Source organism: Trichoplusia ni, chromosome 17 (assembly GCF_003590095.1).
Source record: "Trichoplusia ni isolate ovarian cell line Hi5 chromosome 17, tn1, whole genome shotgun sequence".
In the NCBI taxonomy this organism is placed as follows: Eukaryota; Metazoa; Arthropoda; class Insecta; order Lepidoptera; family Noctuidae; genus Trichoplusia; species Trichoplusia ni.
Window position 1 is genome coordinate 7,887,858 of NC_039494.1, and position 17,385 is coordinate 7,905,242.

Sequence of the window (17,385 nt, forward strand, 5' to 3'; positions counted from 1 at the left end):
TACGTATTTTTTTATTTGTCCCGCAACCAAAAATGACCAAATTACAGTGAATGAAACTTACGCGTGACGTCACGATTGTGTATAAATTTTACCATATCGTTACGTCACAAGCCCCCTCTCTTAAACTTCAAAGCAGTTAATCTTTGTCAATTCTAGTTTTTCTGAAAAAGGAAAAAATATGTGTCTCATACTTTTCAATTATCTAACTGAGGGACTAATTAGATTTTTTCCTTTTATACCCAGTCGTCATCCCTATACTACAATATTTTTTTTTTTGAAGTATTAGAAAAAGGTAAACAATGTTAATTTAATAACCAAGATTGTTGTACTATTTTTAAGTGCCTAAACGAAAGGAGTGTGTAAGTGTGTCATTGAAGCAGAAACAGCAACTCTCTGAAATTGATTGTATCTATATAGTTTTGATAATCAGTTTGTGTTAAACGAATTCTGTTGCTAGAACGCACAGGCATGGATGCTACAATCTTCAAGTATTGGAGATCTTCAAAAACTTCAACTCAACTTTGCAACTTGGTTGCACATATAATAACACTTGAAGGGGTCGTGTTAAGGCGGTCTCTAGATGATCAATTATTTTGTGCAATGTTACAAATTGTGCAGTTTTATTAAATTGAAACTTACGTAATAATTGACCAAACGTGGGCAAGTTGGGGTAGTCCTCTGTCCAGCAGTGGACCAAAATAGTCTGAGTTTATTGAGTGATATTTTTTTTGCTGTATGTAGTGTTAACATGGCGCCATCTATTCAATTCTTTATTGCATACCATAATGTTACATAGGTGGTCAATTATTACGTGAGATTTGAGCTCATTATGGATCCTTTCGGGCACAGCTAAAGAGTTCAGTAGCACGGTGCACTAGGAATAATTAATACTTTTCTTTGATAGAACACGGTCACATTGCACAATCCGTAATTTGAACAATATAATTGTTGTTGTACAATTAAGTCTAGGCCCTAATCCTCCCCTTCATATTTACATTCTAATAAGCGTGTTTTTAAAATTAAAGGATCGGTACTAACAATAAGCGAAAAACATCAAGTATCGAAGAAGTTCTTTCTCAAAAGGGGCGGATCCTGTCTTGGGATGACAGTCCCACTGTGGGGGTACTGTGGGTGCCACCAGTCGCAGACCAGAGCCCCAACAACAGCATCGAGTACCACGGAACATTCTGGTACCACGCCTTTGACAGGGTACCGGGAGCTGTTGAAGCCGAGGTGGAGGCGGTGGTGGCGGTAACCCTGGGAGAGGAGCATACTCACTGAGGATAGGGTCATGCCCATGAGGGGGGGGACCTCGTGGAAACTCTTGCAGGTGACCTGGAAAGTAAAGAATGAAGATATTAGTTGGTTAATGGTTAACTTCTAGTATTATTTTTATATTAAAAAAGGCATACAACGAGTTTTTAAGCCTCCTAGAAATAAAAACAATTTATTAATATATCGAATTTCGAATCGAAAGTCGACCACTGTACTAAACTCTATTAATTAAGCTTGTATAAGATCTAACTGCTAGGCAAAGGCCTTCCTTAGTCCCCCAAACCTCTCCATCTTTCACGATTATCGCATTCGCGCCCAACATATCGGCCTAAGTTATCACACCAAGGACGACGTTTTTACCCGACAGGTGACGATCTTTGCCTATTAGTCAGGCATCTCCCAGCCTACTCCTAGCCTAAAGTGTAACTACCAAAAAAGAACTTCATATGAACACATACCAGTAAAACTTGTGTATCTTCTTCAGAGTTAGCATCAATCCTGTCCATTTCTTCTAGAAAATCTCTCTCCGTTTCCAACGGAGCATACTGGGGTTTCTTCAGCTTGAAGTAAACGTTCCAATAAGTTAAACCTTTACAATACCATACGTTAACACAGGACCGGTTGACTAGATCATTTGGCTTTGTGTCTTGACGTACAATTCTCTTGATAAATATATCATAAGTGTGGTATAGAGCTCTGATAACGGTTTGCCGAAGACCGTAAGCTTTCAAACTGTCTGCCTTCAGCTTTTCAGGGAGTTTCGGGTGGTTTTCACAGTACCGTTTGTATAGTAACGTCCAGAATGATCTGTTTCTTGTGACTGCGTAACAAGCTTTGTTGATTCTTGCAAACCGTGCAACGTCTTCTGGTTTAATGTATTTTGATATTAAATAGAATATGATTTCTGGGTATTCGTTGCCCGGTCGCTCGTCTACAGGTGTGTGTTGTAGTTTCTTCTTTTTGTAAGTTAGTTTCTTGGACCCGTCTTCGTTGGTCTCTTCGGTTATTGTTGAGTCAGCGTCTATATCTTCCCAAGTTTCTTCGGGTGTTTCCGCTGATGATTTCTTGAGGGCTCGGACAGGTTTCGATGCGTTAGCTGAGTCATTTATTGTGAAGTCTGTAAAGGCTGATACTATAGTATAAATAGATGTTTCAAAACAAAATATAATGGAAATAAAACCTGTGTGAAAAAAAAAAACAAGATAACTTAAAACTAAATAAATAACTAAGCTTGAGAATGAATACCAATGCATGCAAGAAAGATATAGGCTTAGAGGCTCACTATCAGTAAGTATAAGCTGACTGACCGTTGACTACAGTCAACTTTGCCCATCGCTGGGCAAAAAAATCTTCCAATCAAAGTTATGCCAAAATAAAACAGCAGTAATAATAAAAATATATTTATAGTTCTACCCACAGTTGGGTAGAGCTAATATAAATCTTTCGTTTCTTTTCTTTTAAAAAAAACGAACCCCGCACTAAAGATTTGAATCCTTGTGTTCCAATCACATGCACAAAGACACCCAGACTCAGAACAAGCATAGGTGGATCACACAAATGATTGTCCTACGCGGGGATCGAACCCGCGACACGTCGAGCACAGAGGGTTTGGTTATCCGTGCAGTCTCAAATATAAACATAAAAAAAATCCTTTATCACATGATGCAGAACAAAAGCCTCTGACAGACTAAAACAGATTAAAAGTAAAATAACTGTAAGCATGCATTATTTAAGAATGGTTTGTACATAATATTTAAAAGACCTGATAGATTTGATATTAAGAATAATATAATTGCTAAGTGTGTTTAGAAAAAAATGCTTGTGCAGATAGATAATTTAAATAAAAAACACAACTTTTGAGCTGAAAATAATATAAAATTTTCAATAAATATAATATAAAAATATTTTTAAGTATTACCTACATAACAGATAATAATATTTATTCAAATCTAAAATGATATATTGTCTACTTTGGATTGTTTAGGTCACTTTTTCTACAGAATAAGGCTGGATAATCAGATGATCAGATACTTGACAGATCATTCTTATATATATAAAAATGAATATCTGTTCATTAGTCTCGCTAAAACTCGACAATGGCTTAACCGATTTGGCTAATTTTAGTCTTGAATTATTCGTACCAGTTCAGGGATTTGGGTGTCTACTCATTTAACAAGGAGACAAATAACAGTGTAGGGATTTACAACCCCTACAGCGGACTTATCGCTACTAGCGATATCTTCCAGACAACCTTGTCTGAACAGGAAAATCTATGAATATACAGATGTAGTTACTTTTATATAAATTACTAGCTGTTTCCCGCGGTTTCACCCGCGTCGTATTTTTTTTCTTTGCCGCATTTTCCATGCGGCATGCGGGTTTAAACGGTGAGAAAGTATGGAAAAATGCGGCAAAGAAAAAAAATACGACGCGGGTGAAACCGCGGGAAACAGCTAGTAATTTATATAAAAGTAACTACATCTGTATATTCATAGATTTTCCTGTTCAGACAAGGTTGTCTGGAAGATATCGCTAGTAGCGATAAGTCCGCTGTAGGGGTTGTAAATCCCTACACTGTTATTTGTCTCCTTGTTAAATGAGTAGACACCCAATACCCGCGACAACTTTATTTCTACTAAATCTATATCTATACTAATTTATAAAGCTAAAGAGTTTGTTTGTTTGTTTGAACACGCTAATCTTAGGAGCTGCTGGTCCAAATTGAAAAAATCTTTTTGTGTTGAATAGACCATTCATCAAGGAAGGCTTTATTCTATAAACCATCACGCTGCCACTAACAGGAGCTAAGATACAATGGAAAATGTGAAAAAAACCGGGCAGGTATAAATCATAACTTATATCTTCTACCCACGGGGACGAAATCGCGGGCAACAGCTAGTTAATAATGTTTTGCAAATGCTGATTACAGTATAATTAAGTATTGCAACATTCACATGTGTGACGGAAATACCAAAAGATCAATGCATGGCGAAGCTCGTACAACCGCTATTGTACCTTGACACTGAATGTTCTAAGAATCACTGCTGCAATTCTATGGTGTACCATAAAGAATATTCTAATCTAATCTACTTTTCACCTTCCCGCTTTATGAACACCCTTAAAAAGGATCAGTTTTCATCTCTTGAAGTTGTCCAAGGAAAGAAAAGAGATATAAAAGAGAAGAGATAGCAATAATAGTACTCCTACTTAAATTTTATCAGCAAAGTTGCAGCTGTTGCATTTTGCTTGAAATTTTTAATAAGAAATTTCTTTATCTATACTCTATACTAATATATAAAGCTGAAGAGTTTGTTTGTTTGTTTGTTTGAACGCGCTAATCTCGGGAACCACTGGTTCGATTTGAAAAATTCTTTTTGTGTTGAATAGACCATTTATCGAGGAAGGCTATAGGCTATATAACATCACGCTGCGACTAATAGGAGCGAAGATACAATGGAAAATTCTAACTATAATATCTAAATATAATTTTGATATATTCTAGGCATGTTTAAATACAAAAAGGTTGCTATTGTTGTTTGTGTTTAGGTCAATACGAAATATTATTTATATTAATTTAAATTTTGCTTTTTCTCGTTATATTCAACTCAAAATAATCTTGAATTATAACATCCATGTAAATATAAGCTTCCCTCCAAAAAAAATGGTGAAATTATACATCTTTTAACGTAATTAAATGCAGAATAGCTAGATTTCGGCAAAAAGTTTTTGGATTCAAATAATTGAAAGGTTATAGTTAACTTAGTAGGGTTATCTACCGATAAAATGTAAATATGTATTGAATATCATCCTACCAAGTAAAGATTTTTCATTTGGTTTGTGATGGCGCGATAATGCATTTATTGACGTAAGTACAGCGTATAATCGGGAAAATAAGGTTTCAAAAAGAAGTTAAGGTGTATATTTACCTTGTATTACGCTCTTCTTGGCTTTTTTCTTCGACATATTGGTGATTTTATCTCGACAAACATGCAAGTTTTTATTTCGTTTTTTATCTACTTCATGTTGGATTTTGATTATTTTTTTGGACTAAACTTGTCAATTTAACATAGTAGTACCGTTGTCTAAGGTTTTCTGATCGAATATAAAACCAAATTTTCAATTGAAAGGCGAAATAATAAAATATTTACCAATTTCACAAGTATTGCAATAGGCACTGTCAGAATATCTAAATGTCAAAATCCGGTGTTGCCGTAACTAAAATAAATACAGAAAATTCAACTTGTGCAGTATTTATCGATCGTGATATCTATAATTAAAGCGAATTGAATTATAATTGTTTTCCTTTAGTAAAAGTTAAAATATGTCTTTATGGCACAACCTTTATCAGCAGGAAAGGTAAATTCGTTTTTTAGTCTATATACTATATTTTTTTGCCTAAATCTGTAAACTTTGTGACAAAAAACTAATATATTAACACATTTAGGCTATCTAAATCGAAATCGAATACTAACTGATTATCGAATTACTGTCGAAAGACTTGTTACTTTCGAGTTTCGCTCTTACTATAGAGGTTCTTTAGACCACGGGCCGTTAGTAAAGAGCTCATAATATCACTAACAAAAGCTTTATGCACACTCTGAAGCAAGTGCGAGGATGCAAACATCGCTTAACTAACGGACTGACCAGTACTGGGGACCTTTAAGTGTACGATATATATATTCTGGTCATTTAAGGTTGTGCTCATCAGTGGACTAGCAAAAATTAGACTTAGACGAGCCACACACACATTAACCATTAATACGATTTTGTGGGACTTAGTTTATAAGTTTATTTACCAACATGTATAAGAATAAATAAATATAAATAAATAATATTAAAATAAGTATTTTATTTTTTGAAGCATTCAAATCCATATTCAGAATACTTGCATAGTTTTTTTGTAAAAAATGTAAACACAAGGATAAACAATACAAATAAAACAATGTTTAAAAATGACACATTTTTTTTATTTAAAAATACAAGATAAAAGGAGTAAGTACATTCGAAAAGCTTTTTAAATATAGTTGCCGTAATAGTAAACAGTGATGTAGACATAGCTGAGTGCGAGCACCGATGCGGTATATTACAAAAGAGGTTATTTTTGACTCTTTAACTGCGTTCAATCAATATTATAAAAATATAACGATAACTTCAAGAACTGTTTATTATACGGAAAAATGCCTTTGGATTCCATTCCGTTAGAAAGGTTACGCTACGATTTTTTCGATTATACGGACGAAATATTATAAAAATATCAACGATAAGTACAAGAACTGTTTATTATACGGAAAAATGTCTTTGGATTAAAAACAGTGAGTTTCGCAAGAAAGGTTATGCTACGATTTTTTCGATATACGGACGAAATCAAGGTTTGCGTACTTAAAATAATTAATTTCACCACTAATTCAGTTAATATATCGGTTAAGATAATATATTTTAGATATTTACTAATTTTCATATTGAATTTTAAATTTACGATTATTAAAAGAAGTTTTGGCGCCATTTTTAATAATGACAGTTGAAGTTTCATGGACTTTGAGGATGTAAATAAATTGAAGTCATCGGAAATCGGAGACTTGTAAAGCCTCATTCACGAATATACTTTATAATATTAAATAAATAAGTTGTCATACGCAGTTAAAGATCCAAATATAACATTAAACAATCCTAAACTAATGGAATAAAAAAATGATTTCTGCTTGACAAAGCACCTCTATATAGCACTGCAAAACTTAAAAAGTTACAAATATAAAACATAGTTTTCTAAAATATAAGTGGACGGATTGTAAATATAATTTTAGCTAGGTGAAAATGTTTAAATGTCAGTGAACAATCTTAAAAAAAAGTTGATGGAAAAGGTAGACATTTTGAAATATAGCTTCTGTTTTTAAAATAAAGTTTTTTTAAAGACCTTTTAAAGTTTTTTTAAAGAGTTTTTTTTAAGTTCTTGTCAACGATAATTATCCTCACCTGATCAAAATTAGTACGATTGGCTATTTTCTTTGAAGAATAGTTATTTCATCCTAGGGACATTTTCACCTACACTATCTATTTTACAGATATATGACTTCGTAAACATAATTACTCAATATAAATCCTTTTGTACCTTAAATTACTGATAAGCTGCCATTTGTCTTAAAAATAAAACACTTTTTATGTAAAAAATAAATTTAAATAAAATCTAGCCAAATGGAACTTTATAAATGTCGTAGTGACTTTATTTTAATACAATGGCTTACTAACATTAATATCATTATAGTTATAAATAATAAAGTTTGTGACAAAACCCACATAATATACCTGATTGAAAAATACACATTTTAACCCCAATAGAGGTGCAGTAAGTAAAGAAACGTCATTACAAAAAGTCCACACAATAAAGCAATGGATTAAACATAAAAAAATAAAATTCTGTTCTTTATAGTACCTATGCATACCTAAAATAACACGAAACAGCACTCAAATACACCGCTGCTACTAATAGCGCCATCTAGCGTCACTAAATAGAACCATAGCTTCTACATTTTGCTAATAGATGGCGTTAGCTGTTATGGAAGTTTCATCATATTTGTGTAGTCTGGCAGTGTAAAAGTTTATAAGAGCGCATTTGTGTTTAAAACTCTGTGCAACCGACATGAAATAATATCATTTATGTATGTACTATAACTATAATATTTTGTACGTAAAAAAATCTGCAAAAAGGCAGTATACAAGCTCTTGGTTTACAAATTGGCGGTAAAAAACTTTATAATAGTTGAATTTTATATTTCCCGCCAATTTATAAATACACAAATATACAAAAAATAATAATATCATTAAGCACACACGTTACATCTAAATATAGATTTTTTATTTAAATAGGTTTGCGAGATTACTCAAACACGTAAGAATTAATTTAGTATTTGACAATACTATTTAAAGTGCAGGTTAAACGACGGTACAAAAACTGTTGCTACTGTCCGACCTAAGAAGGATCTTTTGACAACTCATTAAATTATAGTAACATGGAAATTCGAAGAGAAATTCTAAGCTAAAATCGTATTTCACTGCTTTTCGAAACTGCAAAGTGTTGCTTGTTAAATAACGGCCATTTTTACAAGCTGTCAAATCCATTTGAAAACAGTAACTGTCAGTGTTTTAATTAAAACATTTTGTCAAATCGTAAATTAACTCAAACGAAAATCTTACATCCAAACTTAAAACTAATTACAATTAAAAGTAATAAAATTTTCTTATTGAGAAAAGAAATAAATACAAATTAAAAAAAAATGGTCGGTGGACGATTTCCAATACTAATTAAAAATATCAAATTATGTGATGTGATTCTCCGTCAAGTATTATACGAAATAGCCATTCGCACGTCAGAAAGTTATTCTTGAAACGGACAAAGTTTAAGAGGTTATAATGCTTTCTTTAACTTTAAGGCAGGGACCGGACAACCCCACTTTAGAGTTAAGCCGTTTGACAGGGTAACCCGTACACGGGGTAACTCATATCGCAGTGTTACCTTTTGTTCGAGTTACAGCCTCGAAACCCAGCGAAATGGTTAACACCTTCATTATGGTAACCACGTGAAGGGGTTAACCCCTTCAATAACTTAACCCTTTGAAGTGGTTACCTTCACGAAAGGCTTTTATTCGTGTTACCCTGAATTACCCACTAAACTTGAGCTGCATACTTGCACCCTAGCGGCCCCTCATTGCTTTACTAAGACTACAGCTGATTTACTTCTATCGCCGACGCGTCGCGCCTCTCGGACAAACTACCTACGCGCGAAACGTCATATAGGTAACTAGCTGTTGCCCGCGACTTCGTCCGCGTGGTTAGAAGATATAAGTTAGGAATTTTTGAACGAAAGCCCTCGAAGATTAATATTTTTCCCCGTATTTGCCACATTTTCCATTAAATCTTCGCTCCTATTAGTTGCAGCGTAATTTTATATACCTAGCCTAAAACCTTCCTCGATTATTGGTCTATTGACAACAAAATGAGATCAAATTTTTTAGATGAAATTATTTATAATGATTTAAAAAAAAATCGAATACAAGTTTTTTTCACTTTTTGCATTTTCTGAGAAGATTTGACGGGTGAATTTTCGATTGAAAATTAGAGTGTTTTTTTATATTAATTCAAAATAAGGTGAAAAAATAAATATTTTTTATCAAATAAATTACAGCGTATTTGGGACACAAAAAAGTAAGTTTTCACCAAATTTCGTTACAAAAATAAATTTTTGTAAAAGATAAAAATAAAAAACCACAATCTTGGTTTTTTAGATTTTTCACATAAATTTTGAGGTTATGTGAAAAAAATGTAAACACAAAAGTTTTAGATCTTTTTCTTTTAGAACTTTGCCATTTGACTTTTTTCGATACGAATTTTAGTTTTGCCGGAAATTGATAAAAACCGTTTTTTACTCTTCAAACGTCACTCCCACCCCCTTCCCGACCTCAGATCACCCGTAAATTATTTTTCCTTTCATTTTTATAATATTCCCCTCCTTTTCTAATGGGTTTCATCCTACTATTTTTTAATTTGGTTTTAAAAATTATCGACCCTGGTCTACAAGTATAGACACGAAAAATATATATCACAACGTTTGAAAAGTGCGACAAGCAAAATTAAACTGTAAGATCATATCCACAATGATTTTTATTCCATGTTTACAAGTCGCTCGGTAAATGCAACAATGGCGCCGCTGGGCGGTAAGATGTCACGTGCGCTCGTGGTTATACTATTTTCAAACTAATGTCTATGATAAAGAGTGCATATTGCATTGCCTTAGGTTGGAGTGGGTTACCCTGTTACAGTGTTACAGGGTAGTAAAGGGTAACCTGTTCGGAACAGGGTTCCAGTAATCCGTTCGAAGGTGTAACATATGTCATAGGGTTTTTTCTTGAAGCGCTTAAAAAAACCCCTTCAAAAACCCTTTCAATGAGTATCCGGCCGGTCCCTGCTTTAAGGTAACTTCAAATGTTTTTTGGCTATTTCGTTCAATAATGTTTTTTAAATAGTTTTTGAATTTATGATTGAAAGCGTTTTTGGAAATTTCTACAAGATTTGATTGCAAGCAATGATAGGAACAGCTCAAATGTATTGAAAGCCTTGCTTAGTGGTATGACATTTGGACAACTAAGTTAAAAGTCGTAGGTTAGAATCCCGGCATCCATCTTTATTGAAAAGTATCACTATTTAATTATCACTTGCCGAAAGCGATGAAAGAAAACACCGTGAGAATATACACCTGATATTTTTCAAGGGTGTGTAAAATCGAATCGGAATTACAACAGGACTTTGCTTCAATTTTGTTTATTCCATACATTTGAGCTATACAACACTTGCTAAATATTATTTGTTGCTGTAGATTTAAAGATTTATCGCTTTATACTTATTTTTCTCTATCTTGGTAAACCATTTGTTTTTTGACAGGTGTCAAAGGTTGCTCTGGCAACCATTTATTAGAAGTTATAAAAAAGTGAACTTTGTAAATAGCTTTTTTACAATGATATGAATCGTAATTCGAATTATTTGTTATAACTTACTTAACCAGAGTTTAAGTTACAATATAGCTGTTTTATAGCTGCCTTTGTATAGTTGGTTGTCCTAACCTATTTTATAATGTATTTTATTCGAAGTTTTTGGTTGCTGTAACCAAACATGTTTTAACAGCTGGTTAACGTAACCAGTATTTAAAAAAACATTGGCGCGCATTCTGGTTTTAATTAATTAGAGAGATATAAACCTTTTCAATGTGTATGCTATAGAAAATGGCCTCTAACACAATCATACATTTTTAACTTGAAAATTGTTATTTTTTATTGAAACCGTATGAACTTTCGTCGTTTAGTAACTTGCTGCATTCTGCACTGGTTTGATGTTTCGTTTAAAGAACAATACTGACTAACAAACAAGAATAGTTTGAGACAACCATGTTTGATCAGTCAGGACCTTTACAAAAACTGAGGCACAAGACTTACATTGTTTAGAATAGTATGCGTAAGTCGCTAGAATCGAGTTCTCTTTCATTCGAATTGAGATCGAGTTGGTATTCTGGTTGGTATTCACGACACTAGCGCTAATTCTTGTAGTGGTACGAATTGGAACTACGCTCGATTTACGACGTTGATAACACTGGATCACTACTCGATGTTAATTATTTTGGTTGATAGTACTAATTCAGGAACGAATCGAATTAAAAAAAAAACTGAATAAAATCAGTTTCGAGAGTCACATCTTATACTTTTAAAATATCAGAATAGGCGCCAATCTGTCGTATTTGCCGTTGGTTGTCAGGTTGTCGCAACCTAGTTGGTTTCCTTATTGTCTTTCGGTTGGTCTGTGTATACGATCTCGGCGTATTCGGTTGACGGAGGGAGTGGTTTCTCCGTTGAGGTTTGCTCTCCGAGCGCCAGTTCGGCGTATACCACGCCCTTTTTATCTTCCGAGAGAGGCTGCGGGTTAAAAAAAGGTGTTGTTAAGAATAGTTTTTTATTGGTTTATTCTTTGATTAAAGATTATTTTTATGATTTTTGAACACTTCACTGTAAAATATCTTTTTATTAAAATAAAAAACCAAAAGTTATAAGATTTGAAAATAAATTAGATTTTACTGTAACTCATTATCTTTTGTTCGACTCCCACGTTTAAGTATTCAACACTTATGTCGCGGGGTGTTCCACAAACATTCAAGTCATCAGACACCCAGACTCATTACAAGCATTCGTGGATGTCACAAACGTTTGTCTTTTAGGATCGAAACCACGAAAAAAGTTTGAATGAAGCGATTAACTGGGTATGTTAAAACTAGCTGGCATCAAGGCATGATGGCAAGGCAACCTTAAATAAACAATAATGATTATAATACCTTCTCCTCGGTATCAGCAACCTGTGCCTCGGTTGCCTGAACCTTGTCCTTGGCTCGCGGCAGCACGGCCCTCATGCGAGCCCCGAGTCCCGCCAAACGTGACTTCTCCCGCCCTCCAACCGCACTCTCTGTGTCGCTACTAACGAATAAGATAAGTTAGTTCATGGCAACCAGTTATAGAAGTTGGTTGCCGGGAAAAAATGTGAACAAAATATTGTGATTGAATGGTATTTTGCTATCTATGGCGTTGGTCAATTGAAAGATATAATTGAGAAGTATTTAGCGGCAACCAAGGTGAAAATGGATGGTTGCCTAAAAAAATATCAGCATAAATCAAAATTTTAGCTGACATCAACCACTCAAATAATTGGTTGCTCAGCAAAAGTTACATAAATAAAATGAAAAAACATGCATTAAATTAATGATAAGTACTTATACTATGGTAAATATAAACAGTAGTAAATCAGTTAATTCACCAAAACCCATTATTTACGAATAAGCACTGATATTATAACCCTTTTACATAAAAGCATGAAAATAAAAAAAAAACTTCTAGAAAAGAGTCATCGAAATCTCATTTATGGTTTCCAACAAACTGATCATAACCAGGTCATTTTTAGACAGTACTGCATTTTTATGTAAAAAAAATTGCTCTAAGGTGTAAATAACTTAAAAAAAACCCAGCTAAGTGCGAATCGGACTCGCGCACGAAGAATTTCGTATCATTATCAACAAAATCATGTATTTTTCTAGGTCCCTTATGTATTGACGGGCCTGTTGGTCTAGTGGTTAGCGACCCTGACTGCTATACCGGAGGTCGTGGGTTCGATTCCCGCCCAGGACAAATGTTTGTGTGATGAGCATGATCATTTGTTCTGGTGTCTGGGTGTAATTTATCTATAATATGTATGTATTTAGGAATATATAAGTAAGTTTATCAGTTGTCTGGTTACCATAACACAAGCTCTGCTTAGCTTGGGATCAGATAACCGTGTGTGAGTTGTCCCAGGATATATAGGATATATTCATTTTATTCCGCATGTTTTTGTTATTTTTCAAACAGCGGTAGCAGTGATCATCATCTGTGAAAATGTCTACCATCTTACTATTTCGGTTCATGAGATACAGCTGGTGACAGACGGATACATACAGCGATTTTTTAATAATAGAGCCCCATTTAACTTATGGGTACGGAGCCAAAATAAAAGGCATTTTGGCTTAACGAAATGCTGTCATTAATTTTCGAGTCACGCGTTTGAAATACAAATGCCACAGTTTTACGGGAAAATATTTGTCATTCTGTAATTTAATATTCTTTTCATGTATCACCTTACAAATTACAAATGACCTTATTCATTCAAGTTTTGAGGTTAAACGTATTACTGGGGTCTTATGAACGTCTATTTTTGTAATATTACTAGCTGTTGCCCGCAACTTCGTCCGCGTGGTTAGAAGAAATTGCGACTATAACTTAAGATTTAAACTATCCTATCTCTCAAGTTGGATCGAACTGCACATGGTGTGCGAATTTTATTATAATCGGTTAAGCGGTTTAGGAGTCCATTGAGGACAAACATTGTGACACGAGATTTATATAATATTAAGATTTCAGTTGTGATATTTCCAAGGGTGGTACTCAACAACAAGTTCTAAAATAGAATAAAATGTAATCTATATAAAGCTGAAGAGTTCGTTTGGTTGTTTGAACGCGTTAATCTCAGGAACTGCTGGTTCGAATTGATTTTTATTTCTGTTTTAGAAAGCCTGTTAATGGGTGAAGGCTATACGATATAATAATATGTATAACATAATGCTATGATAATTCAAAGCAGTGCAGTAATGAAATATTATCCCAAAACAGGGAGGATTTTTTTGTAGTGTCTATCTTGTAGTTTTTTGTATAATAATGGATACGTATTTTTTAATTTGTCCCGCAAACATAAATTGACCAAATTACAGTGAATGAAACTTGACGTCACGCGTGACGTCACGATTGAGTATAAATTTTACCATATCGTTACGTCACTAGCCTCCTCTCTTAAACTTTAAAGCAGTTAATCTTTGTCAATTCTAGTTTTTCTGAAAAATAAAAAAATACGTATCTCATACTTTTCCATTATCTAACTGAGGGACTAATGAGATTTTTTATTTTTTTACCCTGTCATCATCCCTATTGCGTGCAAACTATTGAGGAATTTAAATTATAATAAAATCAGTTTATAAATGTCTCTCTGCTGGTTCCAGACCTCTTCCCCTATAGAGAAGGTTTGAGCATTGATCACCACGCTAGCTCACTGCGGACGATTTCAGATTCCAATATTTGGAATCTAGTGAAACTTTCCTTTATCGTGTGTCAGTCGTGTATTAGAATAATAGATTTAGAACGTCTAAAAACCCACGTTTTTAAATGTCATTCCATTAAAATTTTATCAAAACCGGTCCAGACGTTTTTATACTTGTAAATTTCATTGTCATCGGGTTTGAAGCTACCCTGAAAATTGCAGCCTGCTAGCTTATCGGGAAGTGCCTCAAAATTGACTTGCAAAAATCCAACTGGAACGACAAACTAACAAAAAAAGTGAGTGTATAAAAACGTGGGAACTTTGTAAAGTCACATTGGTTCATGATCGGCGTTGGAATCAAACCTACCCTTCCTGCGTACAGATGCATACTTGTATTTTTCGATTACTCTTTTCAAGCAAGTTTTATGTTAAGAAGTTTGCCATAAGTTCAATCGTTTTTAAATATTATTTAAATAAATAAAGATATAGTGTAGTTATATTGAGTCAGTAGGTATCTATACAAGTTAGATAAAACATTTAAAAAGAAGTTAGTATTCCAATTAAAATTAGTCCCATTAGCTATTAAAATAAAATAATATTAAATTTAATACATAAGGCAAAGCAAGACGAAATAAATATTTAAAAAAAAAATCAGTGTCAATTTGTATCTTGTATGTATTTTAAATTGATTCTCATAATAAATAAATGGTCTGTCCAAAAAAAAAGGCGATTTAAGTTAAACTTTTCAAAAATGTTTGATCGATTTATATTAAAACTATCCTTTGGAAAAAAAACAGACGCCATATTGCCGTAACCGTAATACCTTCTAGTCGTCGCTAAAGAAGTTTTCCTTCAAAAATGAAAGTAAAGATTTATTACAAAATTTTTGTCAGCTACTGAATTTAATTATTAAAACATTAAAACTAACTTCTTGTAGTTAAGTAGCGTCGTGCAATTCAGATAACATGACTATACCACTTAATTTGACCTAAATTAGCCTGATCAAATATTTTTGTATTTTACGTCAATAAGTATTATTATTTATTATAATCAGTAGAAGTCAGGTTGTTTTTTTATTGATATATTTAATTTCGTCTTGCCTTACATAATAAAGCGAAAGCTAGTCACAATTGTTAGACGTACGTTCTAGGAAGCGTGTTGCCAGACTCTAAAAGCACATCCCCGGCCGGCGTCCTTGCGAAAAAAAATATTTTTGTATATGGTAACACTTTTAGAAAAACACCCCCAAATACATATTTTTATGAGTGACCACTGTAAAAAATATGTTTTAAGAGGTTGCCAATGTAAGATTATTTATATTTATAATTTTATATGTACAGAAATATTATAGATATCTAACATTTAATTGTATAAAAATAAAAAGATATGAAAGGAAATGAATTTAGATAACCCTCATTATTTACATAAATACTTAAGCGTAACTAAAATATTGGCATATTTTATTTCTTGGCTAAAAAGCACAGTATGGATTGGATTGGTTAATAAAGAATTTAATTTAAAAGAACTTCGAAAAAACATGATTTATATAAAAACGGTTTACTCACGCGTATTTATCGCGATAGTCGGGAATCTTTAATCATTGTTACAAAGAGCGGGAGTAAACCGTTAAAAAAAAAAATATGAATACTTATTAAAGTTATTGCAATACAAAATCAAATTGTACTCTCAACAACATTGGATGTTATAGGATATTTAAAAGTTTTGAAAAGAACCACTTGAAATAAGGTTAATTTGTACTAACACTTGAAAAATTAAGAAGTTATTCATTCAGTTGGTAAGAGATTTCTACTTTTGTATGCTATTTTGGTCACGCTTAGTATTTTTTTTTTGAAATAAAAATGTTAAATTAAGGTTTACAACAAATCAATAATTTTACTATCAATATTGATAGAAGATAATAAAATCCCCAAATTGATAACACACAGGAACCTTGTCCAAGCCAAACTTGTCTAAGTTTTTGAGACCAAATGACAGCTATTTTACTATAAATGAAAAAAAAACAACAAAATAGGTTTATCCGGTTCATAGTTCTGAGGTAAAAGAATAAAAAAAATATAGACGAATTGATTTCCTTCTTTTTTAAATTGGATGAAAAGCATATTACGTTTTTCTAGTGTCATGACGTGGCTTTACGAAAACGGCTTGCAGTAGAACGGTACATAATAACATTTTACATCATTAAGGGCTGATTTCTCAATCGCCAGATAACTTTTATTCGATGAATATATTTGACGTTTTGACAGCTTTTGTATAGAAAATATGCCAAACGGTCATATTTATTCCTCAGATAAAATTTATCTGATGATTGAAAAATCGGCCCTTAGATGGCCGCTAGGTGTGTTACCAATTTGGGAGATTTTTATGCGAAAAATTATGAATTTATAATTCCAAAAAGTTCCATATTAAACGAATACTTACGATTCTCCTGAACTCTTAGTGTTGTCTCGTCTTCGCCCTGAAAAGTATGTATATGGTCTAAATTATTTCGGTGGACGGCCATTTTGGATATAGCGACATCTGTGAGTTAGTTTTGGAAACTAAAGTTGGAAAAAAGTATATAAGTTGAGATTTAAAAAATCATACTTTAATTTTCTTTTGAAATTCAAAGTTGGAAAAAATCAAACTGACATCTCAAGAATTAATTCGTTAAATTCGCTTTGAGGTTGGCACTATTTTTTATTTAACTGTAACTAGCACTTAATGCTAACACTAATTTTTTTTTATTTTCTTTAGAAGTTTATTAATTTTACTTTCAACAACCCTCGTTTGTGGATGGGTGATCATAATGTCATAGATTTCCTTCTGTTTCAAAAGGCACGTTAAATTGTGGTTCCGGGCTGTTATTTATACATCTTTGAAAGTCATTACGGGTTGTCAGAAGTTAGAAAGTCTGACAACCAATCTTACTGAGATATCGTGTTGCCCAGATAGCCATTTTGGACA

At 33.1% G+C, this 17,385-nt stretch overlaps 2 protein-coding genes across 7 annotated transcripts in view; both read right to left on the reverse strand.

Annotated features, from left to right (window-relative positions):
* Window positions 1-239: 239 nt before the first annotated feature.
* Window positions 240-5,468, reverse strand: LOC113502495 (transmembrane protein 183). Of its 3 annotated transcripts, none has more exons than XM_026884092.1 (3): window positions 5,202-5,468; window positions 1,734-2,392; window positions 240-1,335 (listed from the first exon to the last, which is right to left on the reverse strand). In XM_026884092.1, the coding sequence occupies exons 1-3, from the start codon at window positions 5,236-5,238 to the stop codon at window positions 1,054-1,056; spliced, it is 978 nt and encodes a 325-aa protein (XP_026739893.1). In that variant the 5' UTR covers window positions 5,239-5,468; the 3' UTR covers window positions 240-1,053. The 3 variants fall into 3 exon arrangements, with proteins under 3 accessions (XP_026739893.1, XP_026739890.1, XP_026739892.1); XM_026884089.1 differs by having other exon boundaries at window positions 1,734-2,407; XM_026884091.1 differs by having other exon boundaries at window positions 1,734-2,401; window positions 5,202-5,467.
* A 4,959-nt stretch (window positions 5,469-10,427) lies between these two features.
* LOC113502553 (fasciclin-3) overlaps window positions 10,428-17,385 on the reverse strand; it is a 157,554-nt gene continuing 150,596 nt past the window's right edge. The window contains exons 11-14 of one of the 4 annotated variants that reach the window (XM_026884165.1): window positions 16,861-16,897; window positions 15,565-15,615; window positions 12,140-12,275; window positions 10,428-11,726 (exon numbers count right to left, since the gene is read on the reverse strand). In XM_026884165.1, coding sequence (XP_026739966.1) covers window positions 11,580-11,726; window positions 12,140-12,275; window positions 15,565-15,615; window positions 16,861-16,897 — 371 coding nt within the window. In that variant the 3' untranslated portion in view covers window positions 10,428-11,579. Of the gene's footprint in view, window positions 11,727-12,139; window positions 12,279-15,564; window positions 15,616-16,860; window positions 16,898-17,385 lie in introns of all 4 variants that reach the window. The other 3 variants (XM_026884164.1, XM_026884167.1, XM_026884166.1) reach the window with 3 other exon arrangements.

Coding starts and splice junctions, on each gene's coding strand:
- LOC113502495 (XM_026884089.1), bottom strand. CDS start 5,238: ATGTCGAAGAAAAAAGCCAAGAAGAGCGTAATACAAG. Junction 2,408..5,201: donor CAAGAAGAGCGTAATACAAG/GTAAATATACAC, acceptor TTTATACTATAG/TATCAGCCTTTACAGACTTC. Junction 1,336..1,733: donor AAGATACACAAGTTTTACTG/GTATGTGTTCAT, acceptor TTTACTTTCCAG/GTCACCTGCAAGAGTTTCCA.